Consider the following 26,897-nt stretch of genomic DNA (forward strand, 5'->3'; position numbering starts at 1 on the left):
GATGAGACTGGGCTGCTGGTCTGGAACCACATCAGCACTCAGAAGTTGAATTTTTGGCAGAGGTCTGTGTGCTTCCTTAGCTCTGTTATTCTTACAATCTTTCAGAACTGCCCCTTGCTAGTGGAATAGCTGATGTTTTTAATGAGTGCTGCTTGAATTATTGAATGAGGGGCCTGAGTAGGTGTGTTAATCATACACAGCATACATGAAGCTGTCTGAGCACTACTTTTTGTTATTCCACATACACACAGGCAAGCATCCGCAGGTCTGTGTGATGTCTGAGGTGATGAAAGCAAAGATGCTGTTCTTTTATAAAAATAATTCAGCTCCTTCTTAATGGATTAGATAGGCTTAATGGCCCTCTCTCGTTTTTAACCTTTCTTCTGTTCTGTTTAGGAAGGACGGTAATAAATAGCTTGATGGTTTTCAGTAGAGACCAAATGATGTAGAAGCTGGAGCAATTGGGCTTCGTTAGATTTTAGGTTGTTTTTGTTAGATGTAGCAGCAGGTCAAGGTTGGATGCCGCCCGATTGTCATTCTTTGCACACAGCTTATGTACTTTCAGGCTGCATATCGCTGCTGCTCAGCCTGTCCCTGCATACCTCCTGCAGAGCAACACTGCAGTGGGGGAAGCCCACAGATAGCCAGCTCACTGCCGTTAAAGAGAGCACCTGCGAAAAACGCTGAAGTGCCCGAGAACTGATCTTCCCTCTTGCAAAGAACACATTTAGAAATGAAGTTTAACTCCTCCTTTCAAACTAGTCTCTTAACATTTATCATAATTATCCTCCTGTCAAGTTGCATCAAGTTAATTAAGTTTTAAAGTCTGTACTAAAAACTCTTCCCCTTTATATACTTAAAACATCCCCATTTCATAATATAGGAGTAGCCTCAGAAACTCCCTGCACAGTTATCACTGATAAGCCTGCAGGAACTTCCCTACCCTAAGTAGTAGCTGCTGAATAGAAGATAATTAGTATAGAATATGGAGTTATCTTGCTGCACTTTCACTGCATTCCTTTGAGTAAAGCATTTGGCTTTTTTATTCTTTTGCTTTGCTTGTAAAATGACCTGGTTTGTTGATCTCTAACTCAGTAATGCCAGCCTGAATCATAGCTTAGAGCCTAAATATGGTATGGATTGGACTAGGATCAGGACCCTCTTGAACTATGAGCTATCCAGTCTTACTGTAAACTATAGTTTCAGCAAGAGCTCCGCCAGGGCCCTGTCTTCAATGCTGTGTACATGTTTTATGAGGACTCTCAGCAGACGTTAGGTGACGTCATGGAAGTGTAGAGAAACCCTTCCTTTTTAAATCCTTTACGAAGTCAGATAAGTCAGTTGGTCTGGAATCCAGGGCGCTAACCACTCTTCCATGCTGCTGCCTCCTCTTGCTTTACTTCCCACACCTTGTCCCAACTGCAGTCCTCAAGCCAGTAAAAGAAGTCCTCTGGTCTTTACCAATGAAGGGTAATGGAAAGGCAGAAGTGAAGCGTGGTCTGGTTTCTGTCCATACTCCCATGGAGTTTCGCTGCTATAAACAGGAAAGGCCGTCATGGCTTCCTGCCACCAGCCAGACAACGCAATTCTAATGAGAAAATGAAGCTTGATATTTAGTTTTCTGAAGTGCAGTAATGAAATTGTAATCCTTTTGTGCGGGGACAAGGTATCGCTGGAGTTGGACCTCTGCCAATTAACCACAGACCAGCAATATGGTTCATTAGTCAAGGCTGGAGTGTTTCATCTTCATGCTGCTCTGAGCACCCTGCTCTTTCCTTATGGATTCCTCACCATAAGGCAGAGCTTACCCTCACTGGCCAGAGTATTAGGACCCCCTACCTTGAATGTAGCTGGGCCTCTGTAAGCAGCAGGAACAGCCTGCAGGGGATATGGACCTGTGTCATACAAGCCGTGCAACTCAGTGTTTGGCTAGTTTGTCTAGTTTCCTCACACTGTTGCGGCTTGAGAGATGTGGATTTTTCCCAGTCAGGGAGAGTGAAGGAAGTCTGTCTTTTGTGGCTCTTCAAGCCAGCCAGCTGCGCACTATCTGCTAGAGAAACAATCCGTTTATCGGATTGAGGGTTGCTATTTTGTCCACCAGCTTGTGGTTTAACCATTCTAACACAGCTTTTCTTTGCTCTTCACGAAAGATCAGAAGTGGTACGGGTGTAAGGCCTTCGTGTACGTGTTGGATTAAGAGAAGCTTCATGCATCGGTTTAATTTTGTCTGTCATTCTGTGTTACCCCTTTAACCCTTCAGGAGTGCCTCCAGTTAGGACACTCGCCCATCACTGCTGCCCTCTGTCGGGGCACAGCCACGCAGATCTGTGTCTTGCCATGTCACGGCGAAAGAATATCTGCTGGAGACTGCGCTGGAGATCAAATTTCAGACTTGTTTGTTGACGCGACCAGAACCTCAAAGCATGGTGGTTTTTATTATGTACACAACAGAAGGAATTTTGCAGTTCTTACATCCTTGCTAATTTTATATGAAGTGGTTCTCGCATAGTTTACAGAAGTCTCTGCACATACATAATTACCTCGTTTATGGATGTAACTGCGTATTTATAGCTGGCTTTGGAAATCTGCTGCCTGTGTTTCAAGGCCGTGTTATATGGTAGTTATAAGCCCTACAGGGTTAGAATTATTCAGCGTTTGTTCTCTTTTTGTCTCCTGGCACTGACCGCTGCTGTGTTTGCCTTGCAGGGAAATCACTTCGATCAGTATGAGGAGGGGCAGCTGGAGCTGGAGCAGGCGTCCCTGGACAAGCCCATTGAATCGGTAAGGCTCCGCCTGTCACTGGCCTCTGGGAGCAGGCTGGCTGCGGCAGTGTGTGCGAATGGATGAGAGCCCAGCCAGGGATAGGAGCCCAATCCCCCACCCCCAACCCCCCACCCCCTGTATGATAGATTTCTCCACCCCATCATTCTCAAATGAGCAGGCTTTACTTGATGTACTTTCATATCCCATTAGAATACTGTAAATCCTCTTGTTTTCTTTGTAATCAATTGTAAAACTGTCAGTTTCTAATTGTTTTTTTTTTTGTTTTTGTAAGAATGCTAGATTTTGGTTTTTTTAATGTTACTTTTACGTGATCCTTTTTTTTTCCCTATTTTTTTTGGTAGAAATACAGTTACATTTGCATGTGCGGATTGTGTGTTGAGTGGAGTGGATAATGTACTGTCTCATGGTATGACTCATAAGGTCGAACCCCTTGCCCAAAATTGGAAATGCAGACCATAGTGGCGCATTGAATGAGAAAGCATTCCTTACAGTCCGGAGTTCTCCTTGGTCGTTTCAAGGACGCCATGTGCAAAACTACTTTCACACATTGAAGTGGAAAAATAATCGGCTTTTAGCGTTTTCCTATGGAGCTGAAGGAGGTGGCTGTCACGCAGGTGGGCCTGCAGAAGGGTCTGTGCAGTGTGTCGCCCTTGCGTGGACTGCAGAAGGCATTGCGTCACTGCTCTGAGCCAGCCTCCCTAGCCTGTATGTAATGAGCCAGTCTTTACAGCTGCATGGGAGCAAAGACTCCGGCAGAGAGTGGCCTTTAAAGGGGTCCGCGCTGCTGCTCTGCCAGCGTGTGCGTGCTAATTGCACACTGGTGTGCTTTCTTGCCACTGGTTTGGTTTATCGTCTTGCTGCTGAACAGCTGGGGACAGATTCTCGGGTATTAAGATATTAGATGTTATATCTGTTAGGGCTGTGCTTGTGAAACGTGTGATGAGTTTCTGAGACTGGCTTTAGAATTGGGAGACTAGACACCCTGTCCTTAATGGCTAGAAAACTATTAATATTTATATTGCACGGGGAATTTTTTTCTCCTATTCGACTAAAATCGAATCGGATAAAGACTGCTTTGACAGCCATCAAAGTTAACTTGGATAAGTTGATTAAAAAAATAGACTAGTTAAAGTAAACAGTGTACTTCGGTATAGATTCATTTATAGTTCAAACTGGGGTATAGTACTAGCATGTAACTACTGTAGTTATAAAAGCTTGATTTTTAAATAGACATTGCATCATTATAAATCAGGCCTCCATTCATTTTAGCTGTGGTTTCGCAATGATATGATAGTTTTTGGTATAATTAGAGACAGAACAAAGCAGCTCAAATACATTTGTTAAAAAGATGTGTGGCTAGTGTCACACTAGTTGCAGGTGCATTGAATTAAAATCAACCCACAGCTAGTACCATGAAAGAATTAATTACAGGATTTGTGATACTGTAAGTACATAGCAATATGTAAGTTGACATCACATTGTCACATGCTGTAGTTATTCGTGCAGATTATTTAGAAAAAATGTTTAATCACAACATTATTGAGTGCTGTTATGCATTTATTAAATCTGAGATATTTGGTCACACACTAACCCAGCTCGTATTTTTATTTGCTTTCTCATGAGTGTGTCATACTAATGTAACTTGGATACTGGCCAGCGTTGTTAAACAGCACTGTATATGGGAACAGTCTGGTGCAGTAAGGATGCCAGTAAGTGCTGTTGTGCTTGTTACTTCTGTAGATTCTCATATATCTAGTAGGTATCACAGTGAAGTACTGAAGCATCTCATCATTTGACATTGTGACAAGCATTGGTGTGTAACAGTTTATTGTCGATTTAAAAAAAGAAATATTGTGACATCACTTTACTGGTGCTTCAAAAAGGAATTTTTTGTCTCCAGAATGACTCTGGGAATTCGAAATGCCTGCTATCTTTCAAATGTCCTTGAGCTGCTGTGAGCCTTTAGAGCTGTTTCTTTAAGTAGGTTAAACTCCATTAGCCTTCCTTGTAAAAAGCACGAGGAGGAGGGCTATAGTGAGCTCTACCACCACCCCCTCGGTCCAGGCCAGCTAGCACCGGGTAGCCTGCCGTGCACAGCCACAGATAAATAGTCACTCCGGCACTCTTATCACAAGACCTGCCGGAAAAAGTTCAGTGGGGAAAAAAAATCAAATTCAAAACATGGTGCAAGCATGACATCTTCACTTGAAGGGCAAAAGCCTTTTTTCCTCTTCAATAATGATTCATATTTTAATGCTTTCACCTGTCATCACTATAGAAAACTAATATTTCCAGTTCCATGATCCTCCAGTATAGATAGAAACACTAAAGCTAACCCAAGAAAATAAACTGAGAATTGTAAAATGGGTTTCCAGGGCAGTGCAGGCTCTCAGCTGATGCTGCAGGGTGCCCAGACAATAATTGCGAAGGAGAACCCCAGTACAGTATCCACTCCATTGAGAGAGAGATTGAAGGAGAGCAGAGAGTGCTGGCTTGTTATATTGTGCCTATTTGTTTTTGTGTGTGCGTGTGTGTGTAGTCAGTGTTTGTGTGTGTTGAGTGGAAGAGTGCGTCCAGAAATTTCCAGTATTGTACACAACTTGGGGTGTTCGACATTTCTCTCCTGCAGCAAATTGGCCCCAATTAGCTAAGCAGCTATGACCCGGTTTGTATTGCACGCTCTGCTTTCCTATTCCTATCTCCTAGGGTACCGCTTCTCTCACTTCCTCTTCCCTCTTCTTTCCGTCTTTCCCTCTCTACACAGTGATTCGGTGTACAGTACCCTCTGTCATTCTGTGCTGGCATGGTGCTTGTGCAACTGGAACTGCATTTTTGCTGACGAGGCATGTAGATAATATCGCAGCAAGCGTCTCTCCGACACCATGCTGACTTTAGCAGGCTACGGTGGTGGGGAAGACTGACAGTTGTTAAAACAGAGATGGGGGGGGGGGGGTCTTCACGCAAAGAGGTACAGTTAGCTCGAACCTGCCTGGCTGCCAAAGGGGAAAAAAACACTCCCCTGTAGTTGCATTTCAGCTGAAGTGAATTGTTGTTCTGTGTGCCCCTGGATTCCCTGTGCTGGCTCAGGGCCCTGCTTGGTGCTGCTCAGAAATGATAGGATTCTACAGTCATTGTCATAAAGTATTGGCAAACCTCCATCTTATTCAGCGATATTAGTTTATTAAGGACAATAAATATTGATAAACTGCACTAGGTTTATTGCATGCTCATCTGTAAGTAGTGATTTCTGCAGTTTTGTTGCAGGATGCATCATTACTAGGATGAATGAAAATTCAGATAACATAAAGAAGGTAGAGTCAAAGAGCAATATTTATTATGCTTAATACATTTGAGAATAACATTCTTAGAGATGGAGGGTGTTGATATTTCTGGCTGTGAGTGTCAATTTTGGGTGCTTATTTCTCCATCAGACTGTCCAATTTTGGTGCAGCGTTCCGAAGTTTCTGAGCCTTTGCTCCAGACAGTAGTTTTTAGAAAACGCGGAATAATGCCCCAGCCGAATGATCGCTCCTGACGAATTCAAACCCTCTCCATTCTGCGCTGCTCCAACTTCCCAGGCAATATCCCGACCATGGTGGGGGGGGGGGGAAGGAAAATGAGGGAAGATGTATGAAATTCTTCATCCAAATGCACACCCTTGAACCACCATCTGGGAAATCAAATCAAAAGGCAATTTTTTTCTTGATGCTGTCAGTTGGTTAAGTCTTGTTTTTCCTCCCCACTTGTTTGACTTGCCCAGTCAATCCTCTCGTCAAACCAGCGCCCAGTAACCCCCCCTGCCCTGCAGCCTGGGAGCACAGAGCCGTATTCACGGATCCAGGGGGTGACAGGTGCGATATATGGAACGGGGATGAAAGAGCCTGCCAGTGTGACGCAGAAATGCTGCCACAGGGAGTAGCGCCTATTCATCCGATACCCATAGCACAGCACTCGCTCCCTCCTCTGGGGGCGAGAGCCTGGAGCCGAGCTGCCAGCGCAACATTGCGAAACATTCCCACAATGTCATGGGAAACATGTCGCAACACCTCGTAATGGGCGGCTGATGTTTCTTCTGCCAGAATCAGTCGGAGCCGGTGCTGGCTTGAGGCAGGCGGAGAGGGGAGCTTGTGTCCGATCCCAGTTCCCATGCTGCTGGGGCTTCGGCCACTCCTTTTCCCTCCCCCAGACCAAAGGGGTTCGAAATCCCTCGTCCTTGTGTCACTCAGCTCTGTGGATATAGAAACAGTAAAAGCAAGTGAATGTCGGCAGCCGTCTGGGCTCCGGTCACTCAAGTTGGAGTTCAGTGTTCCCCAACCGCTTTATTTGAGTCGTCAGCGTTTTTGCAGGTAAGTGCATTTGCTCGCTGGAGAGAGCGGGAGACAGAGAGGGAAGATGCGATTCCTCACGCGTCAGTGCACAGCTGCACCGCCCAGAACGGCGACGGCTTAAAATAACTCGTAATCCACATTTTATGGCCGGCAGAGGAGTGAGAGAGAGGGAGAAAGTGGTCAGGATCCCAGGTAAAAAAAAAACGGTGTCTGCTTCTGCGGTATTATCTGTGGAGAGGTGCTGAAGGGTTAGCTGCAGCATACAGCTTCAGAGCAGGGAGGAAACGCAGGGTTTTTGCTCCTTCGAAAGACACTGGCTGCTGTCACTGCTCCCCCCCCCCCCCCCCCCCGTCCCCATTTCCAATGCAGAAGGAGACGTGTGCACAGCACTGGCCCCCGAGAGAGAAGAAGCCTTGGCACGTGAAATAGCTCAAGGGGGTGGGGGTGCTGTTTTGCCAAGGTGCATTGACCTTTACGCAGACAGAACTTCTGTCTGAGAGGAGAGAAACAAAGACGGGCTCCCAGGGCTCCCTGTCATTGTTCAGCTGAGCAGCTGGGTCAGCAGCACGTCTTCCCCACGCCTGACCGCTGTCTTGGCCAGGCAGGCGTGCCTGGCAGCCCTGCAGGTGGACAGAGTACTACAATGGCAAAAACCTGATCCTGGATCAGTTAGCTGCTAACTACCAAATGGGCTAGAAGGATAGAGAGGCTTCTTCCCATGTGTAAATGTGGATGTGTTAGGCTTTCCTGTGTTTTACTTACCTCTCATTTAACGAATGAGAGTTTTCAGTTGTGAGAGACAGTTCTGAACAAGTCCGTTCTGAACTCTCGGTTTCTGGAAGATAAAGGTACCGCAAGATATATGTTAACTGTGTGCACTTTGCATAAAACCTGATTCATATGGGAGCACATTTTATTATTGAGAGCTGTTCTTGATGAGAAATCCAACACAGATTGGAATACATTCACACTCCCATTTACTCCCAGATGCCTCTCTAATAGATAAAGGAAACATAATTGAAAAGATGAGGTTTAAGATGAATTATGGAACTTGATTTCAGTGCTCTCGTCTCTTTACTAGGTACATTGTTGAAGGCTGTCGTTATCTATGGCAGTGATGACATTTCAGACATAAAAGACATGAAGAGATTCCCCTTTTGAGCTCCATCTTGCAGTACATGGTGTTTATTATACCGGCAGACTGGGCAGCCGTTGCTAAGGCAGGCTGTCAGTTCTTTAAACATTTAAGGCAGATTTTTAAGTTACTGGCACACAGGCGGATTAAGGAGGTTGTGTTCGGAGCCCTGAGATGGGAAAAGGGCCTTGGCCTCCTGCCTGGTTTCCAAAAAGACTTTGTGAAACGCATTCGAGGGAGGGGCAGTGCTGGCTAGCATACCTTTTAAGATGGGGGGGGGTCTGTTCTGTATAGTGACAGAACAGGTGTTCCCAAAGTGACAGCTGCCAGTAGTGTAGTCCAGTGTGTTTTGTGTGAAGGAACTGTATGCAGCACCGATTCCCGTCAGCGTCTCTCCCTGCCACTCATTGTGTGTGATCTGTAGGCAGCTAGAGGTCTGTGTTACTTTTCTGGGGACCTGTTTCCTAACGTTTTGCCTTGCATGCGTAACTGGGTAGCATTCAGTTCCTCACACCCCGAGAGAGATATCCAGCAGGCGGCGTCAGGCCCTCAGGACGCCTGGCATTATCCCGTCGCCACGCCAACGCCCCAGGAAGCAGAACCACACAGAGGGAACCACACAGCTGGGGACATTGGGGCTGGTACCTTAGAACCAGAAACAATCTGCAAAGGAATGACATACTGCCTCCCCTCTACTTGTTAATGTAAATGGCATAAAAGCCCTGTTGCATATGGTATCATTCTCTTTTTAACTGGTTTAGCACCTTAGAATTCAGAGACTCAAGTCTTTCAGGTGGCTTGCAGCCTTTCCTTTTGGATCAGCACAATGATGAAACGACTCTTCGTTTTAAATGAGAAGGAAATGTGTCCCGTGAAAGAGGGACAGTGGGTGCGGAGTTGGGTTTAATCTTAATGACCACGGGGCTTAGATCCGTTCTGGCGAACATGGGGATAATAATTTGTTTTCATTAGATTGGGGGCAATGCAAAAGATAATGCAGAAACATGCTTCTGCCTGAAGCTCCCTGTGTTTTAATCCTTGTTACTGTGGGGGGGGGGTTCAGTCTCAGGAGTGGGGAGTGGAGAACGTGTCTGAGGGTGGCGGTATTCCATTCCTTGCAGTCTTCCCCAGTAAACCAGCCCCCCAGTAGTGCTGGGTTGATGATGTTGGTGCCTGAGAGGATGGAAAGTTGTAAAGGATCACGCTTCCCAGTGAACTGTCAGTCCACGATTTGCCTCATCTTGCACTTTAAGGGTTTTAGTTTTGTTTTAGAGCTAGATGGGGAAATCAAAGGAGTCAATTTCCTCAGGTTTCCTTAAAATGCTCTAGAATACTCCTTAGTGACTAAATCAGGATTTCCAGGTTTGGTTCAGCTGCCAGTTAGAAATAAGTTTATTGTGGATTTTTTTTCCGGTGATACCTGTTTAGTAAGCTTTATGTGTAACCCCTTTGCTTAATGGCAGATTTCACCTGTAGCTCTCTTGTGCAGGTGGCGATATTTCATTCAGGCCGTTATAACCACGCGAACAAGCACACCTGCTTGGAACACCAGGGATTTGATCCCATAACCTTCCAGTTACAGATCCAGAGCCCTTAACTGTATGGTAACTCTGATTTCACATAATAAGCCTTTCATTATATCTACATTTAGGTAGATAGTCTCATAGGATCCCAAAACATTTTAAATGTAAGGGGCATCTACTTCATCTATCACAGTAGTGCAAGACCCACGTGAGAGACCAGCAGTGTAGCACACAGTTATAGTACCTTGTCAGTAGAGCTGGATTAGTTTTATTTTTCTCAATTGGCCCAGAATTTCACTTAGACCTTCATCCGGTGACAAATTCCCACACTGAAGCAGAACCATATCCAGAAGGGGACCGTTCACCCCAGGTCAGTGCTGCACCTCATCTGCGTGAGCAGTGCCAAAATGAAAGGTAAAATGTAATCGCAAATAGATCTGGCTCTGTAAGGTGTGACATTGTCAGCGAGCGTTCGGGTGGTCTGTAAGTTAATACCTTCCCATCCCTCAGGCACTAAATCTAGCCTGTTACTGCACCTGTCTGTGTGGGATCTGCCTCCTTCAAAGCAGACTCACGGTCGCAGCTTCCCCCTCTCCGTGACAGTTCTGCAGCTCATCACGCGTTGAATTAACCCTCCGCACGGCAATTCCGTGGCCTAGGCCCGAGGAGAGCTGGGTAGGGGCCAGGTCTTCTCTCACCCGGGCATACTTGCTGAGATCGCTTCCTCAACATCTGCAGCATTGCACCGTCAGGACTGGAAGCTGATGGCGGCCAACACAGTCGTCCCCGCAAAATACTGCAGTTGATCCAGATGTAGTGCAGACCCGTCAGCCCAGCGAACTGCAGCTGTTTCACTCTGCTGTTGGAGCATTGATCTTATTTTTCCCCTCTGAAATGGACTTGCACGCTGAAGTAGGGTTATTAGAAAAAGCAGTCTCTAAGGTACCATTCCAAGGATTTATATGAAAGGGTTTTTAAAAGCCATTGGAATTGTCCTAGGTTCAAATAAGGAAGCCAGCGCGGTCACCCCCCTGTAGAGGCCCAGATGAAGCCAAGCTGTTCCTGGATATCTCTCTCTTTCTTTACTCTTTATTTCTTTAGTTGAACCTCTGTAATGTTGTAACTTTCCTTCCACTGTGTCAGTCGCAGCACACTGCCCTTGACTTTTTACCATCAGTCTTAACTTGTTGGTTTCTTAGTTTGATTTTAATACCTGTTTTATAAAAAAAATCAGTTGGTTAGGTAATTAATTTATAAACATGTTGCTTTTTCACACTCTTGTTCTGTTCTTAGATTTTTTTTTTCTTCAAGCAAGAAAGTGAAAAACAAAATTAATTGAAATGAACGCATTAGTGATTGGACAGTTTCTTACATTGTGTTACATTTAACTGTTCTTTTGACAGCCCAGTTTTTAAAGCCAGGTTCGTATGGAAATGCTTTCACTCCACTTGCACTGCTATTGGAATCGGCGTATTGCTTCATCTGTCTGTTTATTTTAGTGCATTCATTTTTTCAGCACAGCCTGCGCAGTGTCTCACCCTCCTGTCTCACCTCCAATCCAATCAAACTCAGGAGGCCTTCCCACTTTTCCCTGATTATCGTCCTGCTTTGCAGGCTGCCATGGGCTTCCTGACTGCAGTTAATGCCAACCTGATAGCTCTGGGATAAACAAAGACAGCAATGCACGGTTTACCTTCCCCCACTTCCTGGGAATCTAACTGAAGCCGACGTTTGTCTCTGTGATGCAGAGGAAAGTGCTGCAGGCTTCCTGCTGTAGACGCAGGATTGAAACGCTCTCTGTGTCCACTCTGTATTTCGAAATTGTTCCTCCATCCTTTTCACTACGTTAAGTGTCCGTTTGCTTAAAATAAAGGGTGATAGATGTAATATACGTGATTTAAAAGCAGAAAAATGTGTTTAACACTGTAAAGTACTAAGGATTAGGGGCACCTGAGTATGACTGAATGTCTTGGCAAATTTGTGTATCTCGATCTGCATAAAGATTGTAGTGGTCCTGGCTCTGTACTGTTTGGGTTTAACAAATAGAAAAGACCTAAATACAAAAGAAAAACAGACCTTGAAAATTTATTGAAATGTATTTATTGAAATAAGAAGGATGTATTGAAAATAATTTCTCAAAACGTATACATCTCGTCACTCTTGGCCAGTGATTTCGTTCACAATCGGATTTGGTCTTTGCATTTCTTTTTCACGTTATCATACGATTGTAAGACCCCCTGAGTGTCTTTCATGCACCTTTTACTGTTGGGCTCCAGCCTCAGGATAATGGAATTGTTTGCTCCCAGAACAAATCTCCGGTCTGGAGATTGGCTTAACGCTGCGCAGGGCATGCTCATTTGAGAAATTGGTGCCTTTTCCATCGCTGCCCATCAAAGCATACTTATTCATTCTTCCTCGCAAACCCCTTAAATTATTCTTAATTGACATTAACAAAGTATTTCATGAAGCGCTTTAGACTTAACTGATACAGATGGTTTTGCACCAAAAGCATCTTAGTCATTAAATTCAGATGGAGTTCCACTTGACTGTAGATCTGCCTCAGCACTTAAGAAGCATGCAACTAAATAATGAATGATGATAATCGTGAGGACAGCCGAACATTTACTGTAAAGCAACGGTGATTTGCTTGCACAGATGCATTATTCACAAAATAAATTGATGTCACAGGTGACTGATAAAGTTATTGTTATGAGGAACACAGCCTATGAATAACATTTTTAATATTAAACCAATATTTCAGGCTATCCATAAACCATCTTGACCTCATTCAGAGGTGCATGTTTTTGTCCAAGAACAAATGTGACAGATTGATGAATTGAGCCATGTCATTAACCAGTACTTGTAAAACACTTGGTTTTCAGTGGGCAGCTTAAAAGTATAAAAAACATATTTTTCTTAGGAGAATGTAGGCAGATTTCCTCAGTCTTCATGAGATGCACGCAATGCAGTAATTGGATGTGTTGCCTCCCGGGTTTCACTGAGGCTGCAGTCTGACTGCATTTAACCTTGCAGAAAAGCAGCTGCTATCTTCCAGCCAATGCAGAGCTTTGTTAAGAGACGAACAGCGCTGCTGCTTTGTTAGTATTCTCTGAACAGCTGCTGTGAAGAAAAGACAGTGCTTTAGCTCAGCACATTTCCTAGTCTTGAAAAGCACCTCACCTGTCGTTGTCTTGGTATCTGAACTGGCCTGAGCTGAGATTACATATTTGCCAGACTGTCCATACTTAATATTCAGGTTTTATAATGGCATTTTCTGACATTTCTGAAATTAAGAAAGTAGGCATCTTCTTTCAGGTACAGTGGATATAAACACTCTGTTCATGTAATTGAAAACTCACAGAATAAGCTCTTTGTTCTAGATATGACTGATATCCGGCACTGCTCTTGTAGCTCAAACAGGCCATTGTGTAGCATAATTTGTCATGTTCACACTTTTAACACCACCAACATAGATTTTGGAGAGATTGCACTTCATAGCACTCACATCGATTAACAGTTTGAATCTTTTGATTCAATTGAGCGTCCTATGAAGTTATGGGGCAATGGTGCCTAATGCCCGTGTACATTCCAAAAACGGGCAAAATCCCGAACTGCGGACAGTAAAAGCTCTAGAATCAGAACAATACTTTGTACTAAGTTCTTGAACTACACTTTTGCATTTGGTGTGAGCAAAAAAGCGTGTAGCTGCAAAATATATTCTCTGCAAAGAAAAAGTCTGATGTGCAAGAAAACTAATTCTACACTGAAGAGCCTTATATTTGTTGACTGTTATTTCTGTCTCCAAAAATTTGATTCAGTGAGACTTTTTAGTCTTCAGGTCTCATGCTCCTTTATATTGGCTTGCAGTCCTCCAGATCTTTGGTGACAGTTTTTTTAACTGGTCTTCCTCAGTAGTCACTGTGTTTTTTCAGCAGCCAGATGTCAGAAAACTATGGCAGTGGATACTAAAGCGTTTCAATCCCTCGTCACAACTTACAAACCATGATTGTCCTTCCTTTAAACTGTCAAGGAGTCTTGTATAAATTTGTCTCTGAGTTTTCGTCACTTAAATTTAATTCATGAAGTATTTAAAGATTGTTTTGACTGCCGTATGGCAGTCAGCTGTCTTATTTTGAATAATAGCAGTAAATGTTTTGACTTTTGTCTTCATTTGTGAATGGGTTGAAGATCGCTGTCTGAATGTTTTGTTGAGCTTGAATTTGCTGCCAAGACCCACTCCCATGATCGTTTTTCCTAAAATAGAAACATGAGTGTGCCTGAAGAATTGTAATTGTTTTCTATTGAACTTGGAACAATGACTTGCCTAAGGCAGGAAAGTGTAAAGTTGAGAATGATCTGAGTCCACCTCTTCAAAACAAACTTTAAATAATTCATGATCTAAAGTTGTCACATCAGCGTCCCATCATTTTGTGCTATTTCTTTATCACAATTATTGTTTCCTTAAATTTGAGATCTAAAACAATACCCAGAACAGAGACCTGCTCTTGAGTTCGCAGAGTGGGAGGTTGGTGGGGACGACGGACAAAAACAAGGCACGCCACTCCCTTTCTCAAAAAAAGTTACTCTCCCAAACAAGCGTGGTCAGAGACGTCCATTGGTATTTATAGACGATCTCCAAATACTGCTTAGAGTGTCCTGCTCTGCCTTTGTATGATCCCAGCCTCTTGTCTGATGTTTCCTTCCATTCTTAAGGTATTACTGTAGACGTCCATAGTTCGTAAGCTCGCTCAGTCAGCTGCTTCTGTGTTTGATGAATTACAGAAGCGAACATGCTCCACCTGAAGCCCCACTGCTCCCAGCAGAGACTTGAATGTGCTTGTGTGCGTCCATGCTGGGCTGCTGAGACTCCTACTAATTTGCATCCATCTTTTTTTTTTCCCCCTGTCAGCCTTTCCTCACTGCACTAGAACAAAATACCTGATTCACCAGTTGGTGAAGGTGGTGTAAGAGGTGACATGGAAACCTGGGATGACAATCCCCACTCCAAAAGGCAGGGAGGAGCAGGTCCCCCTCTGTTTTCTTGGAAGGAAATGCTTTTTAGAATTGCACATTGCCTCTGAAACAGTTACTAGTGGGGCATAAAGCAGTGCCGTTTGGTTTGCTTTAGTACAGGGGATGCACGTTTTATTAGTCCTTTCAGGAGTTGTGCAGATGGCAGCTGATTTTCAATTCAGCCATGTTGTCTGTCAGGTTGTAAGTGCTAAAAACATGGGGTTGGTCCAGATGCTGAATCCACCGTTAACAGGGCACGACCAAAGTCATTAAATGTAATTGAAGGCCGAGTTGAGTAATTAGAAGACTGAGAGGGTGTACGTGGAGCTGCAAGGTTCAGGCATCAGGAAAGCTGACCCAATTTAAAAGTGCATTAAAGAAATGGAGACTGGCGGGAGTGTCATGTCATACAAAGGCAGAGCAGTGAAGGGCTGGTATGAAGAGCACAGGCCCGCAGGGAGCAGCACAGGGTAAGTATACCAAGAGCCAAGCAGGTTGCTGTTCTGGGGTTCCCATCAGTCACCCTGCTGTATCGGAGTGTGAATGGAGGGTGAGCAACAACGCGGTGAGACATTCCGCTCGCTGTGCGCTGGTTTCTCCTCATGTGCACTAATAGAACTTGCCGTCTTAACTCCATTGCTCTGCCTGTTCCATCCTAACCCCCCCTTAGCTCTTTCCGTTAGACGACACGTGAAGATCACCTATCTGTGCTTGTGCTCATCTCTTTCTCCAGATTCTGTTAGACCTTTTTGTTTCCCCTATATATTTAACATCCTGTACAGTGTTTTTACTAACGTCATTGTTTCTTTTTGTTAATTAACAAAAGGTTGCATGTGATCTTTTTTTTTCGTTTTATTATTTATTTTTATAATTCAAAAAATATTTCTTTTGAAAATGTACTGCAGTCCAACTTAGGAACTGAGCCTGGAATACATTTTTTTTGTTAATTTGATTTTTTTTAACCTCATCTCGTTTTGCTCTGATTATTAGTGGTGGGGTGGTTTTTACATTTCACAGTTTTGCTTAGATGAAGTGGAAGGCAACTGATGTCGCGCACATTTCCTCAATCAGTCACTAATGCAAGCACACTGAAATTTGCACAAATAATCCAGTGCCCTTTTCTCTTGTGATGGCTGCAACATGGTGCTTTGTATGTCATGGGTATGGTTTCACTGGAAGCTTGGAATTTTATACCTATTTTTGTATATGCAATTTTTCTACATTTCTCCTTTATATATGTTTATATATGTATACATTTCTATATGTATATATTCATATATATGTATTAATAAAATCACTAGCAGTGTTATTTGCTTTTCTTTTTATACATTTTGTTCCTTCAGTTTGCAATCACATTACTTCCCTTCCACATTGTGCACTGAAGCTGCCTCTCACAATGTGTGAAACCCAGTATTGGGGGCTATGCCTGTCGTCTGTTGGATAAGAAAAATCCTTGTAGTGAATGGGTCGCTTTGTCCCACATAGGAAATGGGAGAAGAGTTTTTAGGACTGTTAGTTTTAGAAGCAGTCTTTCTTCTTAAGGGAAAACCTTTTTTGTCAAAGGAAACACGTTCACCCCCCTCCCCCTTTCAGTAGCACTGTCAGCATTCTCTCTGCATGCTTACTACATGATCTGATCTGATATGACACACGATATTTTGATATGATATTGTCCATAGTAGCCCTTGTGTGCCCACTCCTCATCCTGCGGTATGTTCTGTGCCTGCAGGGAAAGCTGTTCTTATTATTGGAATATTTTTGGTTTTTCTTCTCTGTTCTGTCCATCAGGATAATATCGGGCACCGGTTACTCCAGAAGCATGGCTGGAAGCTGGGACAGGGGCTGGGGAAGTCCATGCAGGGTAAGGAAGTACTTTCTTCTCCTCCAGTCCTCTCTGAACTTCCCTCTTCATCTCTGTTCTTGATTCCTTTTTTAAATAAGTCCGCCTTTTTGTGGTCTCTTTCCATCTCTCTCTTTTGTTACATGTCTTTTATGTAAGTTGTCATTGTGAGTAAGCTCTTGCTATAGGTGCTTTTTTCAGAATGGTGTTGTTTTAAGAAGAGTCTTTTAGGGACAGGCTTAAGCAAGGGGTGTTTCAGGGGTGGGAAGTGTATTAGCTGCCAGCTCTCTGCTCCTCGGGCTAATGTTGTGTTGCTGCCTTGGCGTTGACTGTTTCATGCTCATTAGGCCCCTGGCAGGAGGCTAAACTGTGCCTTTGAAACTGGAGCACATTAATTGCTACGAGGGGACTGCTCCGGGGCCTTGAGGGGGGAAAGACAACAGGTGTGCTGGGAAATACCCGAGGGAGAGAGGCAGAAAAGGAAAAATGCTGGGTCAGAAATCCTTTCGAAAGGTTGAGATTGTTCCTTCTGTTCTTCATCCCTCATGCATTTTGAAAAAAGCAGAATGTTCAGGCTTGAAAGATCTTCTCACGAACAGGTCTTTCTCATGTTCTTGCTGGAATCAGAATATGTGAGATCCTGGCTTGATTATGTTGTGAACATTAGAGAGAGCTTAGTTCTTGATCTAAACTTTTGGCATGTCTATAAAAGGTTCGTTATTTTTTTATTCAAGTAAGACGAATAGGTCCTTAGATTTGAGCTTCTAATTCTAATACCGGATTTCTAGAACTTTTCTTATGGTGTTAACGTTCAGTGTAAAAAAAAGCCCGAAGTTTGTTGTGCAGGACTGTTCATCTTTAATATCTTTTTTTAAAAATGCCTTTTTGTTTTTACTTTGTGTCATGATTATTTTTTTGGAGATTTTTTTTTCTCCCTTTTCTGGAGTGCGTTCAGGAGATAGCATCATCTATTGTGTAGCTCCACTAGCGTAAACACTTCTCTCACTGTCAGAGGACAATGGAGAGCATTGAACGAGCACGTGTGTGACTCAGTGAGCTGTGACCATATGGAAAATGTGATGGCTGGGGAGCATTGTAGTGCTACAGTATATCCCTTTCACTGCGCATCCCTGTTGATACCAGAAAACAGTGGATCCCTTTCAGATTTCTAATATTAGAATACTAGGAATATTTTACATGAAATTATGGGCTTTTGAATTTTGGACTGGTCTGTAAGTTTGCAAGAATGGTAAAAGTGGCCACAGCTGAACTTTGTGCCATTAAGAGTCACACTTCTGCCAAGACTTCCTCTTGCTGCTCTTTTTTGAGCGAGCACAGCCTCCTATATGTTGCGAAACTGTCTGATTAAGCAGTTAAACTCTGTCCATGACATCTTGACGGTTGTTGTTTTTTCTGAAAGAGGACAGAAGAAATATGGTTGGTGAGAACTTTCTTGAAAGTTTTTGGGACCCCCACTTGCTGTTGTTCCTGCAGAAGACGTGTTACTGTTTATTAGTCTGTTTTGTGTTCAAATGAATGAAGAAAAATCAGCTGAGTCGGTTTTACTAGGGAGTTGCATTGTGGGACACTTGAGTGTGGTTCAAAGGGATGTATGTAAGCAGCTGCTATTTGTTTCTGTGCTGAAGAAAAAAGATTTTTGTGCGTAGAGATACTTATGTTTCTTGAAGCAAACTTAATGTTTATGATTGAGATTAATCAGCCTGTAATTAGTGGAGAAAAAGCTGCAGTAATTGTTATGGTTTGCTGCCAAGCTGTGGCATTTATAGAGGAATGGATTGTTTTTGTAAATGCTGGAGGTCAGGCAGGACTGCTCAGGCTGTTTGTGTGCAGGCCCTATTCCAGCATGCCGCATGCATACTCCTGTGAGTTCAGTTATAGCAGCTTTCCAGGGAATTGTGATCGTCAAGGGAGCAGAGGAGCTTGCTGTCTTTCCAAAGCACATTCACTCCCTCTGCCTGCCTAAGGGGATCCTGGTTTCCACACATCTGCATCTTTCACTTGTCCTGCAAAGAGTAGAGGGAGGCTGCTAGCTGTTTGCCGTTTGTGCCTTTTTGATGACAGGATGGCTTATCTTAACAGTTGGGTTTTAAGGTTTTTCCAAGAGAGAGAAAAGGAGCACAAAGGTTTGAATGATATTCAAATATGAAGCAGATATTTGAGGTCTTAAAGAAATTTATGATCTGTATTATGAAGTGTTTTGTTTTGGTGACTAGGAGAAAAAAAACACCATGAGCAAAGGGATTTCAAAGTTACAGTTTATTCTCCTGCTTTTTAAATCTCATCATCAAATATTAATCAGAATTTTAATGTTCTCCCCTCAGCCAGTCTGGTTAACCCCAATTATCTAATGCACTGCCTGTCCCTTCTGGGATTTAGTTGCAAGTATGTTGTAGGCATTAACTGAAGATAGTTGTTGGAAAGTGTCATCACACTTGTTTGTCTCTCTGGCTCCCTCTCAGCTCAGTCTCTGTGAGCTGTCCAGAAGACATTTTTCCAGTAGTCTTGTGGATCATCCAGGTGCTTTTTTGTTAAGCTTGAGCCAGTGTTCTTTTCAGAAACAGTAAAAAAACTGAAAAGGCAATTTATATAAATATGCTGCCTTATTGGAACCTGTTTTGGTCAAAATCTATGCACATTGAAGTCAATGTTTAAACAAATGGAAAACAAATCAGAATATCATTGTCTGTGGGTTGTGATGGATTTCCCAGGTTCAAATTTGCTCGTAGGTGTGAGCTATCAAGTACAAGATGGTTTTCTTCTAGTTGTCTGAAGATTATCCTAAACCAGGACAAAGGTAATACTGAGAATAAAAGTTGTGCTAGCTTTCTGTCAGTCCTGGGTCTCCCCCTTCACAGTTTCCAGAGAGTCAGCCAGAAGGTTTTGAAGTGCTTGTTTAGTGATGAGATGGGACAATAGTTGCAGTTGGTGCATGAGTGGGATTCTTCTAGCCAAGCAAGGGGCATTCTATACGTGCTGGATAACCCAGCCAGTTGTGAGCTGCAAACATTGCCTTTACATTTGAAGGTTAATCCTTTTCCATGATTTATGGGTTCAGGATTTTGCCTGTGATCAAGTTGGACATGCTGCCTCTCGCAAGCATCTCTCAGAGCTATGAAGCTTCTTAAATGCAGTGCTGCCTTTGCAAAAATGACTCTTTCCTGATGATGAATACAGCACCTGATGTCCATTTAAGATTCATTATAAAACGACTACCATTGCAGTGTTCTAACAAATAAGAACTTTTTAATGCCATTCTTGTTTGCTGATTAATTGAAAGTTGCTAATCATTACTTGTGTTGAGCTATATAAAATTCTGATGATTTTCAAGACTTTTTTTGTCTTAATGGTTTATTTTAAAAATAAATAATTCATCAGTGCTTTTTAAAGGGGTATTCCACTTTATATTCTCATGTATGTTGCTAATTATATATATATTCACTATTCAGTAATTCTTTTGTTTTATTGAATAGATTGAGCTGTTTTATACCATTCAGAGTACGGACAGCTTGAATCATTATTCTTTTTTTCACAAAACTTATCTGATCTTACAGTGATGAATAGTGATCATGGAAACACCAGTGTTTGACTGATATACTGCCAGGCATGTGGGCCTGTATCCCACTCTAGAAACTGGGCAGGAATCTGTGTTTTTATGTTAATGAAAGAGGGACTGCACTGAATATATAAAATGTAGAAAAATAAATTCAAAACATTTCTTGTACTTTTTACTCTGTACAGACCTTCCTTGTGAAAAATTGTATGGAGCTACTATGGATGTGACCTAGTCTTCCAGTATAGATTCCTAGATGATCTAGGTAAGGTTTCAACGCTAAATTAAAATGGCATAGTATTATCCATTGTGGCGTTACATTATTCAATTCCATATAAATTCAATATTAGTCATGGGTCTGCAGTAAAAGTGGAGGATACACTTGTTGAGAGTTTTACAAAATAAACATTCATCAAAACAAACCTAAAACTAAGATTTCTTTGTATAATATTGTAAGCAGAATAACTTTTGCTTTTAAAATACATTAAAAATGGATGAAGCAGGAGTTTGCATAGCTTGAGACCTATCCATTCTGCAGAGTCTTGTAAGAGTGCAGTCCGACAAACTTATGGAGTCAGTAGTGCTAAGTCAGCGATTCTTACACCACCTCCCCCCCCGTCTGCTCTTCTTGAGTAATAGCACAGCCCCCCCCCCCCAACTGCAGCTGCTTTCGTTCTGTATACACTTCTAGCCAAGTCAGCAGCAAATGGCTGTGACGTCAGCCTTTAGCGCTGTACAGAGTGCACTCAGCTTCTTTCAGGTTTCACTGCTTGTCTTCTGAAACAGTTGGGAGAACCTATGCTTTTCTCCATTGGAGGTGGCTCGAGGGGAGAGAGGGTCATTCATTATTAATAGCTACACTGATCTGGCCGGTCAGCTGTGCTGTGCTGCAGCATCATCAGCTTGTCTAAAGAATCGGCTCAGGCTAAGTGAGGAGCTGGAGCTAAAGCTGGCTTCACAGGCCCCAGGCTGTGTGCAGGGGAGGGGGTGTAGCTTCTGGAATCACTCATGAAGCAAACCCACGTAGACAAACTGGATCCCTGTCAGTAACCTGCATGTGAGTGGCTCATTAGAAAGTAATCCACTTCATTTAATGTCTGTGCCAGAGCTCCTTCTGAATCCTGGCTCTGGTTGACATTGGTTACAGAACCCGATCACCCGTGTTTAAGATAAGATTTTATTGTCCCCTGGGGGAAATTTTATATGGAAACCCAGCACTTCTGTACATTTAAATAGAATGCAAAAGAAAAAAAAAGAAGAGAAATAAAACATTGCGCATCATTCTATTGCACATGTAAAGCATAACATATAACATCATGTAACATTTATAACACATCACTAAACATATTGCAAGTGAGTTGAGGAAGACTTAGTTTAAATTATATACATCTTGGAAAAAAATCTGTAAAGAAAACTATGGTTTGCCTGAAACTTTTTAAAGTGATTAAAAAAACTGGAGAAACAGGAGAAAAAAAAAGGGAAATTATCCTTGATTTCAGTATTCCCATATCAGTTGTTTGTGCTTATTCCTCATCTTACTTATTATATTACTTATTGTAGTTATTACTCAAAAGTGACCTCAGCTGTGGATGCAACAGTTTTTTTAAGGAGACAAAATTCTAGCAGAGAATTTATAATAGGGCTATAGACTGCATAACTGTTATAGATGTTATATTAAAAACACTGTTTCAGTAATTGTCCCTTAATTTTGATTATAGATCAACTGACTGCTTCTGGCTAGAGTTTTGCCTTTTTGCTGTTATAGGTGACTGAAAAATAACTTCAGGCCTGCATAACACTATGTTCTGGTGTTGTGCAGCTTGTACAGCGCGTTTTCAATTAGCAACAGATTTAGACCCAAAAATCAGGTGCTCTTCTTTTGAAATCTGGATAATTAGGTAAGAGGCAGAATGAAATCCAGACAAAAATGTCTCAAGATCTGTAAGAGATCTGTCCCCAGCTGCAGTGTAAATGATAAAATAGCTGGTGACTCTTGACACAGCACTGTGAGCCGGGGCCGTGGTTTAAGGTGGCTCCCTCTTCGCTTGCTAAGTGTGTGAGAGTTGAGCAGGAGGCTGGGAGGGACGTTGTTGTTTTCTACAGTCAGTGTCGACATCACACGTTGGCCAGCAGGTGGAAAAGTCACTGCAGTGTGTTTGTGGGTGAGAAGTGGGTGTGACATGACCACCCCTACCTCCCTCTGTTTTTTTTCTCAATCCAGACTCATTCTGAACACCTGCCTTAGATTACACTTGTTAAACCTCCGCAGATGAAACGCTGCCACGTGGTTTTGGAGCTGTTTTGTTTCAAATGACAAATGCAGTGTTCAGCCAGTTCCTCCTCAGTCCCTGATAGCACAGGCAGGACGGGCTGTCACGTGTGCAGAGGCCATCTTCACACTTAAGGAATCTGCAGCCATTTGCTGTTTGGTAGAAGAGAGTCAGTTAAAGGAGGACAAGGCACTGGAGGTACTGCAAAAAAACTGATTACCTATATAAGTATACCAACACAAAAATTTAAAACATACAGTATATATAAATGCCCATAGCATATTTCTCTTTAATTAAACAGTAGTAGGTTTCCATCTCTGCACCATGAAGGAGAGAATGAGCTGTAAAAAGCAACATATTTACTGCAAAGTAATGCTTAATTAAAATGATAAATTAATCTGTACATGTCGTTGTTTAACAGACATGCATTTCATGTTGGCAGGAATTTGGAGTGTAGCTGTCTAATTATTATAAATCATTAGCAAGGTTATTTCATCAACTGGGAATCCGGTGTGTTGTCTGCTTTAAGAAACTGAATTCTTTTTTTAGTTTTCTTTTCTGCCTCCATCGCTAATGAGCGCTGCTCTGTGGCATGTTTGTAAACGAGGCAGGCATTTTGCCTGGTTTGCAAGTTGGCAGAAAAAAAAGTTTTTATTTTGCAAAACAAACAAATTGGTAAACACATTTGCATAAAGGTGCACAAAGGCATTTGCTTCAGTTCTCTGCCTGTTTGGAGGCAGGGTTTAGAGGTAAAAGAAAAGAAGTCAACATTATAATGTTGGACTGCTGTCCTTTACTTTTCCTTTACAAGAAGTGACTTGTTTTTTTTTAATTTGGAATTTTTCTTTTGTAATTTTTGTGCTCTCAATTTTACAGCCACCTCTTTTGAAATCAGCTTGCTTTATATGATCGTATAGCATGAACCGGAAAAAAAAATGAAAGTGGATCAAATAATTAAAATTATCCAAAAGCTCTTGAATCCAGTTCTTTGAGGCTGTGCAAGTCAGTGCTGTTGATTGTGAGATATATTAAACCATTGAGCCCACTCAAGAAGGGGAAAAGATTTTTTAAATTAGAAAAGCACATGATGTTCTAATTGTAAAATTCAAAGACTGTGCTTTCAAAAGGAAGCCACAACAGTATTTGCATTTGGTATCATTAAGAGCCTGTTTTGTAAGTCCCTTAATATAGCACTAATGCTAGATCTCTTAACATTAGTGTCAGCAGAATAGTACTTACAACTGAGAGCTTGATGCACATAAGAGCACTATCTGAGGAGCAACCAGACCTTGGAAACAATGAGATCGCTTCATCTTAGAGGTGTTTTTGATGCAAGAGATGTCAGTGTCAGAGCTAGTGACATTACGTATTCTTGGTGAGACAAGCATTACTGCAGAAGTGTTCTTGCAGAACAAAATGACTGAATGGTTCCCGAAAGCTTGATGGTTGGATGCTGTTTTGCTGTGTTCTTCCTGTGAATGAGTGAGTTAGGCTCTTGGATCTGTGAACAGTGGTAGGCTCTGCTGTTTTTTTTCGAATGATTGCCGCAGATCTCTTCTCCCAGACCTTACTGATGCATCATAAAAGTTAAGAGTTGTGGCTGGAGTTATGGACATGGAATAATTGCCGTTGCTGGTAGCACAGAAGGCCTGGAGGAACTGGCTGGTTACAGGGGGCTTACCAGCAAGGCCAGACCCTCTCTATGAGCTGGCTGATGGAGAGCCAACATGTCCATTCATTTATCTGATTGGACTAGTGTGTCGCCATGTGTTTCCCAGTACATTTTGCTCATTGCATCTTTGGAAACTTAATTTTTCTGCCGTGGTTTGAACTTTCCCTCCCTTACTTAAATGTATGTAGTGCCTGCTATTTCAAACATTTCAGATTGGCAAAGGAAGAGTTTACTAAGGAGCATCTTGTGAGGAAACAGTGTAGTGTAAGGTGGTTGCAGGATTCAAGGCTCAAAGCTGTATGAATGCATCCGTGCTATACATACAGCCTGCAGTTTTGCTTAGTTGTAACTTTTGATGCTAAAAACACCCCGAGATGGCCTTGAAATGGAAGGTAACAAGACACTTTTTTTTTTCTCTTGAAAACTTATTCTGCAAGTAATTCAATCACCCGTTTGAGCTCCTGTTCAGGGCCTTTTCTCCACTCGGCTCGGCCAGGCGTTTGGGGATTTGAGTTTGCTCTCCTGCTGGGCCTGGGTAGTCCCGTCAGTGGGTTTCGATTGATCTGGAGCTACAGGCGCTGAACCAGAGCCAGTGTTGTGTCCAGTTTGGCTCCACCGTGGCACATGGAACTGTCAGGTTTAGCTGCGTAAAGTATGATTTGGCACCACAGTCAACTCAGTGTCCTGTTTTTCTAATCACTCTGTACTGCTCTTTAAATAGTTCACTCAGTGCAATGTAAGACATCTGTCACCTCCCTGCCCATCCGTTTACATGGCTCTCGTCTGAAGGTTTGAAGAGAGAAAATGAGCATAGTCTTACGTGGTGCTAGCAGTTGTATTACTCCCTTCTGGATTCATGTCAGCCTGCAGTTCAGTCACGAGAAAGATCTGGGATGTTACCAACACTTTTATCATTATCCTCTCCACATTCCTCTGCTCATAACTGAGGAGGTCCACAGGGAAAGTCTATTGTATATTTGTCTTGAGAACCGAAAAGCAAATATGAATCATTCTCGTTTTCAGTGGAAGAGAAGGAAGGGGCAGGATAATATTTAATTTCGTTCCCCTATGTGAGGAATGAGGTCCCTGCAGGGTATTTGACCTTTTTGTACTCCTTAGTTACTTCTCACTGCCATTAGACAATTGTGATTCAACTGCACAGTTGCGTTTGCCATATTAGGGAAGTTACAGACCCTTTGCTGTAACTTATCCTGGAGAATGCCTATACCTCGCTCACTATGACAGCAACATTTTCACTTGATTTTGGGTCACGGAAGCATGTAGGGAAGAATCCTGAAAGAAATTTGCATCTGATTTGCTCAGATGGTGGCAGTTGTGCCCTCAGCGGGATGCTGTGATCGCCTCTGATCAAGGATAGTACGGCACTGAAGAGGGAGCCACCAATAAAATATTGAATCTCCCAGGCAAGGAACGTTGCCACCAGTGCGTTATTATCTGTTGATTTTTCTTTCTAAATTCCCCCCGTGCTTCCGCCTTCCTCGCTGTACCTTCCCAAAGAGAAAAGCCTCCGGAATAAAAACTGCATTGTCTTGACGCGTCTTTGTTTGAGCTCCTTGCTGCGCTCCCACGGGCTGCGGGAGCTTGCAGCAGGGAGTAAATAAGCAATCAATCATGGATCGTGCTTGCTGCAGAGAGGCTGCCTCCTTCCTTACCCCTCTCCCTGCGCTGTCCCTGAGAGAACCAGGCTCCCCTCTCCGGGCTGGCAGGAGACGAGAACGCGCCTGCTTTTCACGGGGTTTGACTGGTAACCTGGAGTGCAGATGATCTGGTCCTTGTCACCCGGGGCTGCGGTGGTCCGCTCTGACTGTGCATGCTGCTCGCCCAGCATTGCCTTCCATGTTAACACCTGGCTTTGGCTCTGTGTTGAAGAAGGAGCTCTGCAGAGCCGCAGTGGCTCAGGAACACACAGACGCATGCATGCTCTTACATTCGGACAGCGTGTGCTTAGTTTTGGCAATTGTGTTTCAAGGAATGATCTGGAAGTGAAATATGTACTGTGTGCACGTATGTTTACTGCTCCTGTGTGTGTGGAATTGAGTATGTTAGGCATTCTGCCCTGGCTTAAATGCTCATGTGGGTCAGCTCTGTTCTTAATTTCCTCTGTGAAAGGGGAGCTTTCTGTTGATCTTGTTCTGGTGTTCTCAAGTGCCCTGTTTGAATCTTGTTGTGTTCGCTGCCTGTTGTTCAATGCAGGGGAAATCTAAAACCATGTTACCTTCTGCTCCAAGGTTAGATAGAGGCAGATACCTTTTTAAGCTTATTGAAAGTGGGAGACAGCAGTGAGAGAGCGGTGGGTTACTCGTATAGGTCAACAGAGGGGTGCATGGCAATTCATATTCTCAGTCTATTGACCTTCTTCTAAAGACGTGGCCTCGCAGCGACACCTACAGGCTTTAGGCGGAACTGCAGATTGCTAATTGAATAGTGCTCATTAAAATGTTGGCTTACTCTTTCAAATGGCTTGCAGGAATAATCAAATCATAGTGATGTTTCAGATTAGCAGTTTTGTTGTTGTAGTGTTTCCATCTGTGAGAAGTATGTCAAACAGCTTTTCTGGAGAGATTTCAGTGGGATATCCTAGGTAGTTGAACATTGAAGATTCAGTGTTGTTCAGTGTAAAAGTGAATTTTAAGGTGAAAGTGAAGACCACTTAAGGGTGGTTTTGATTTTAAATGTGTACCGTTTGTTCCTTTGATGTTGTGAAAGTGACATTTCTAAAGGAAAACAGGGAATCAGATTT

At 42.9% G+C, this 26,897-nt stretch overlaps 1 protein-coding gene across 3 annotated transcripts in view; it reads left to right on the forward strand.

The window, feature by feature from the left end:
* Positions 1 to 26,897, forward strand: part of gpatch8 (G patch domain containing 8) — a 65,518-nt gene that overhangs the window by 10,670 nt on the left and 27,951 nt on the right. For 2 of the 3 annotated variants that reach the window (XM_088906003.1, XM_088906004.1), the window contains exons 2-3: positions 2,707 to 2,781; positions 16,572 to 16,644. In XM_088906003.1, coding sequence (XP_088762129.1) covers positions 2,707 to 2,781; positions 16,572 to 16,644 — 148 coding nt within the window. Of the gene's footprint in view, positions 1 to 2,706; positions 2,782 to 14,679; positions 16,645 to 26,897 lie in introns of all 3 variants that reach the window. The other variant, XM_088906005.1, reaches the window with a different exon arrangement.

Source organism: Atractosteus spatula, chromosome 26 (assembly GCF_055471065.1).
Source record: "Atractosteus spatula isolate fAtrSpa1 chromosome 26, fAtrSpa1.hap1, whole genome shotgun sequence".
Lineage (NCBI taxonomy): Eukaryota > Metazoa > Chordata > Actinopteri > Semionotiformes > Lepisosteidae > Atractosteus > Atractosteus spatula.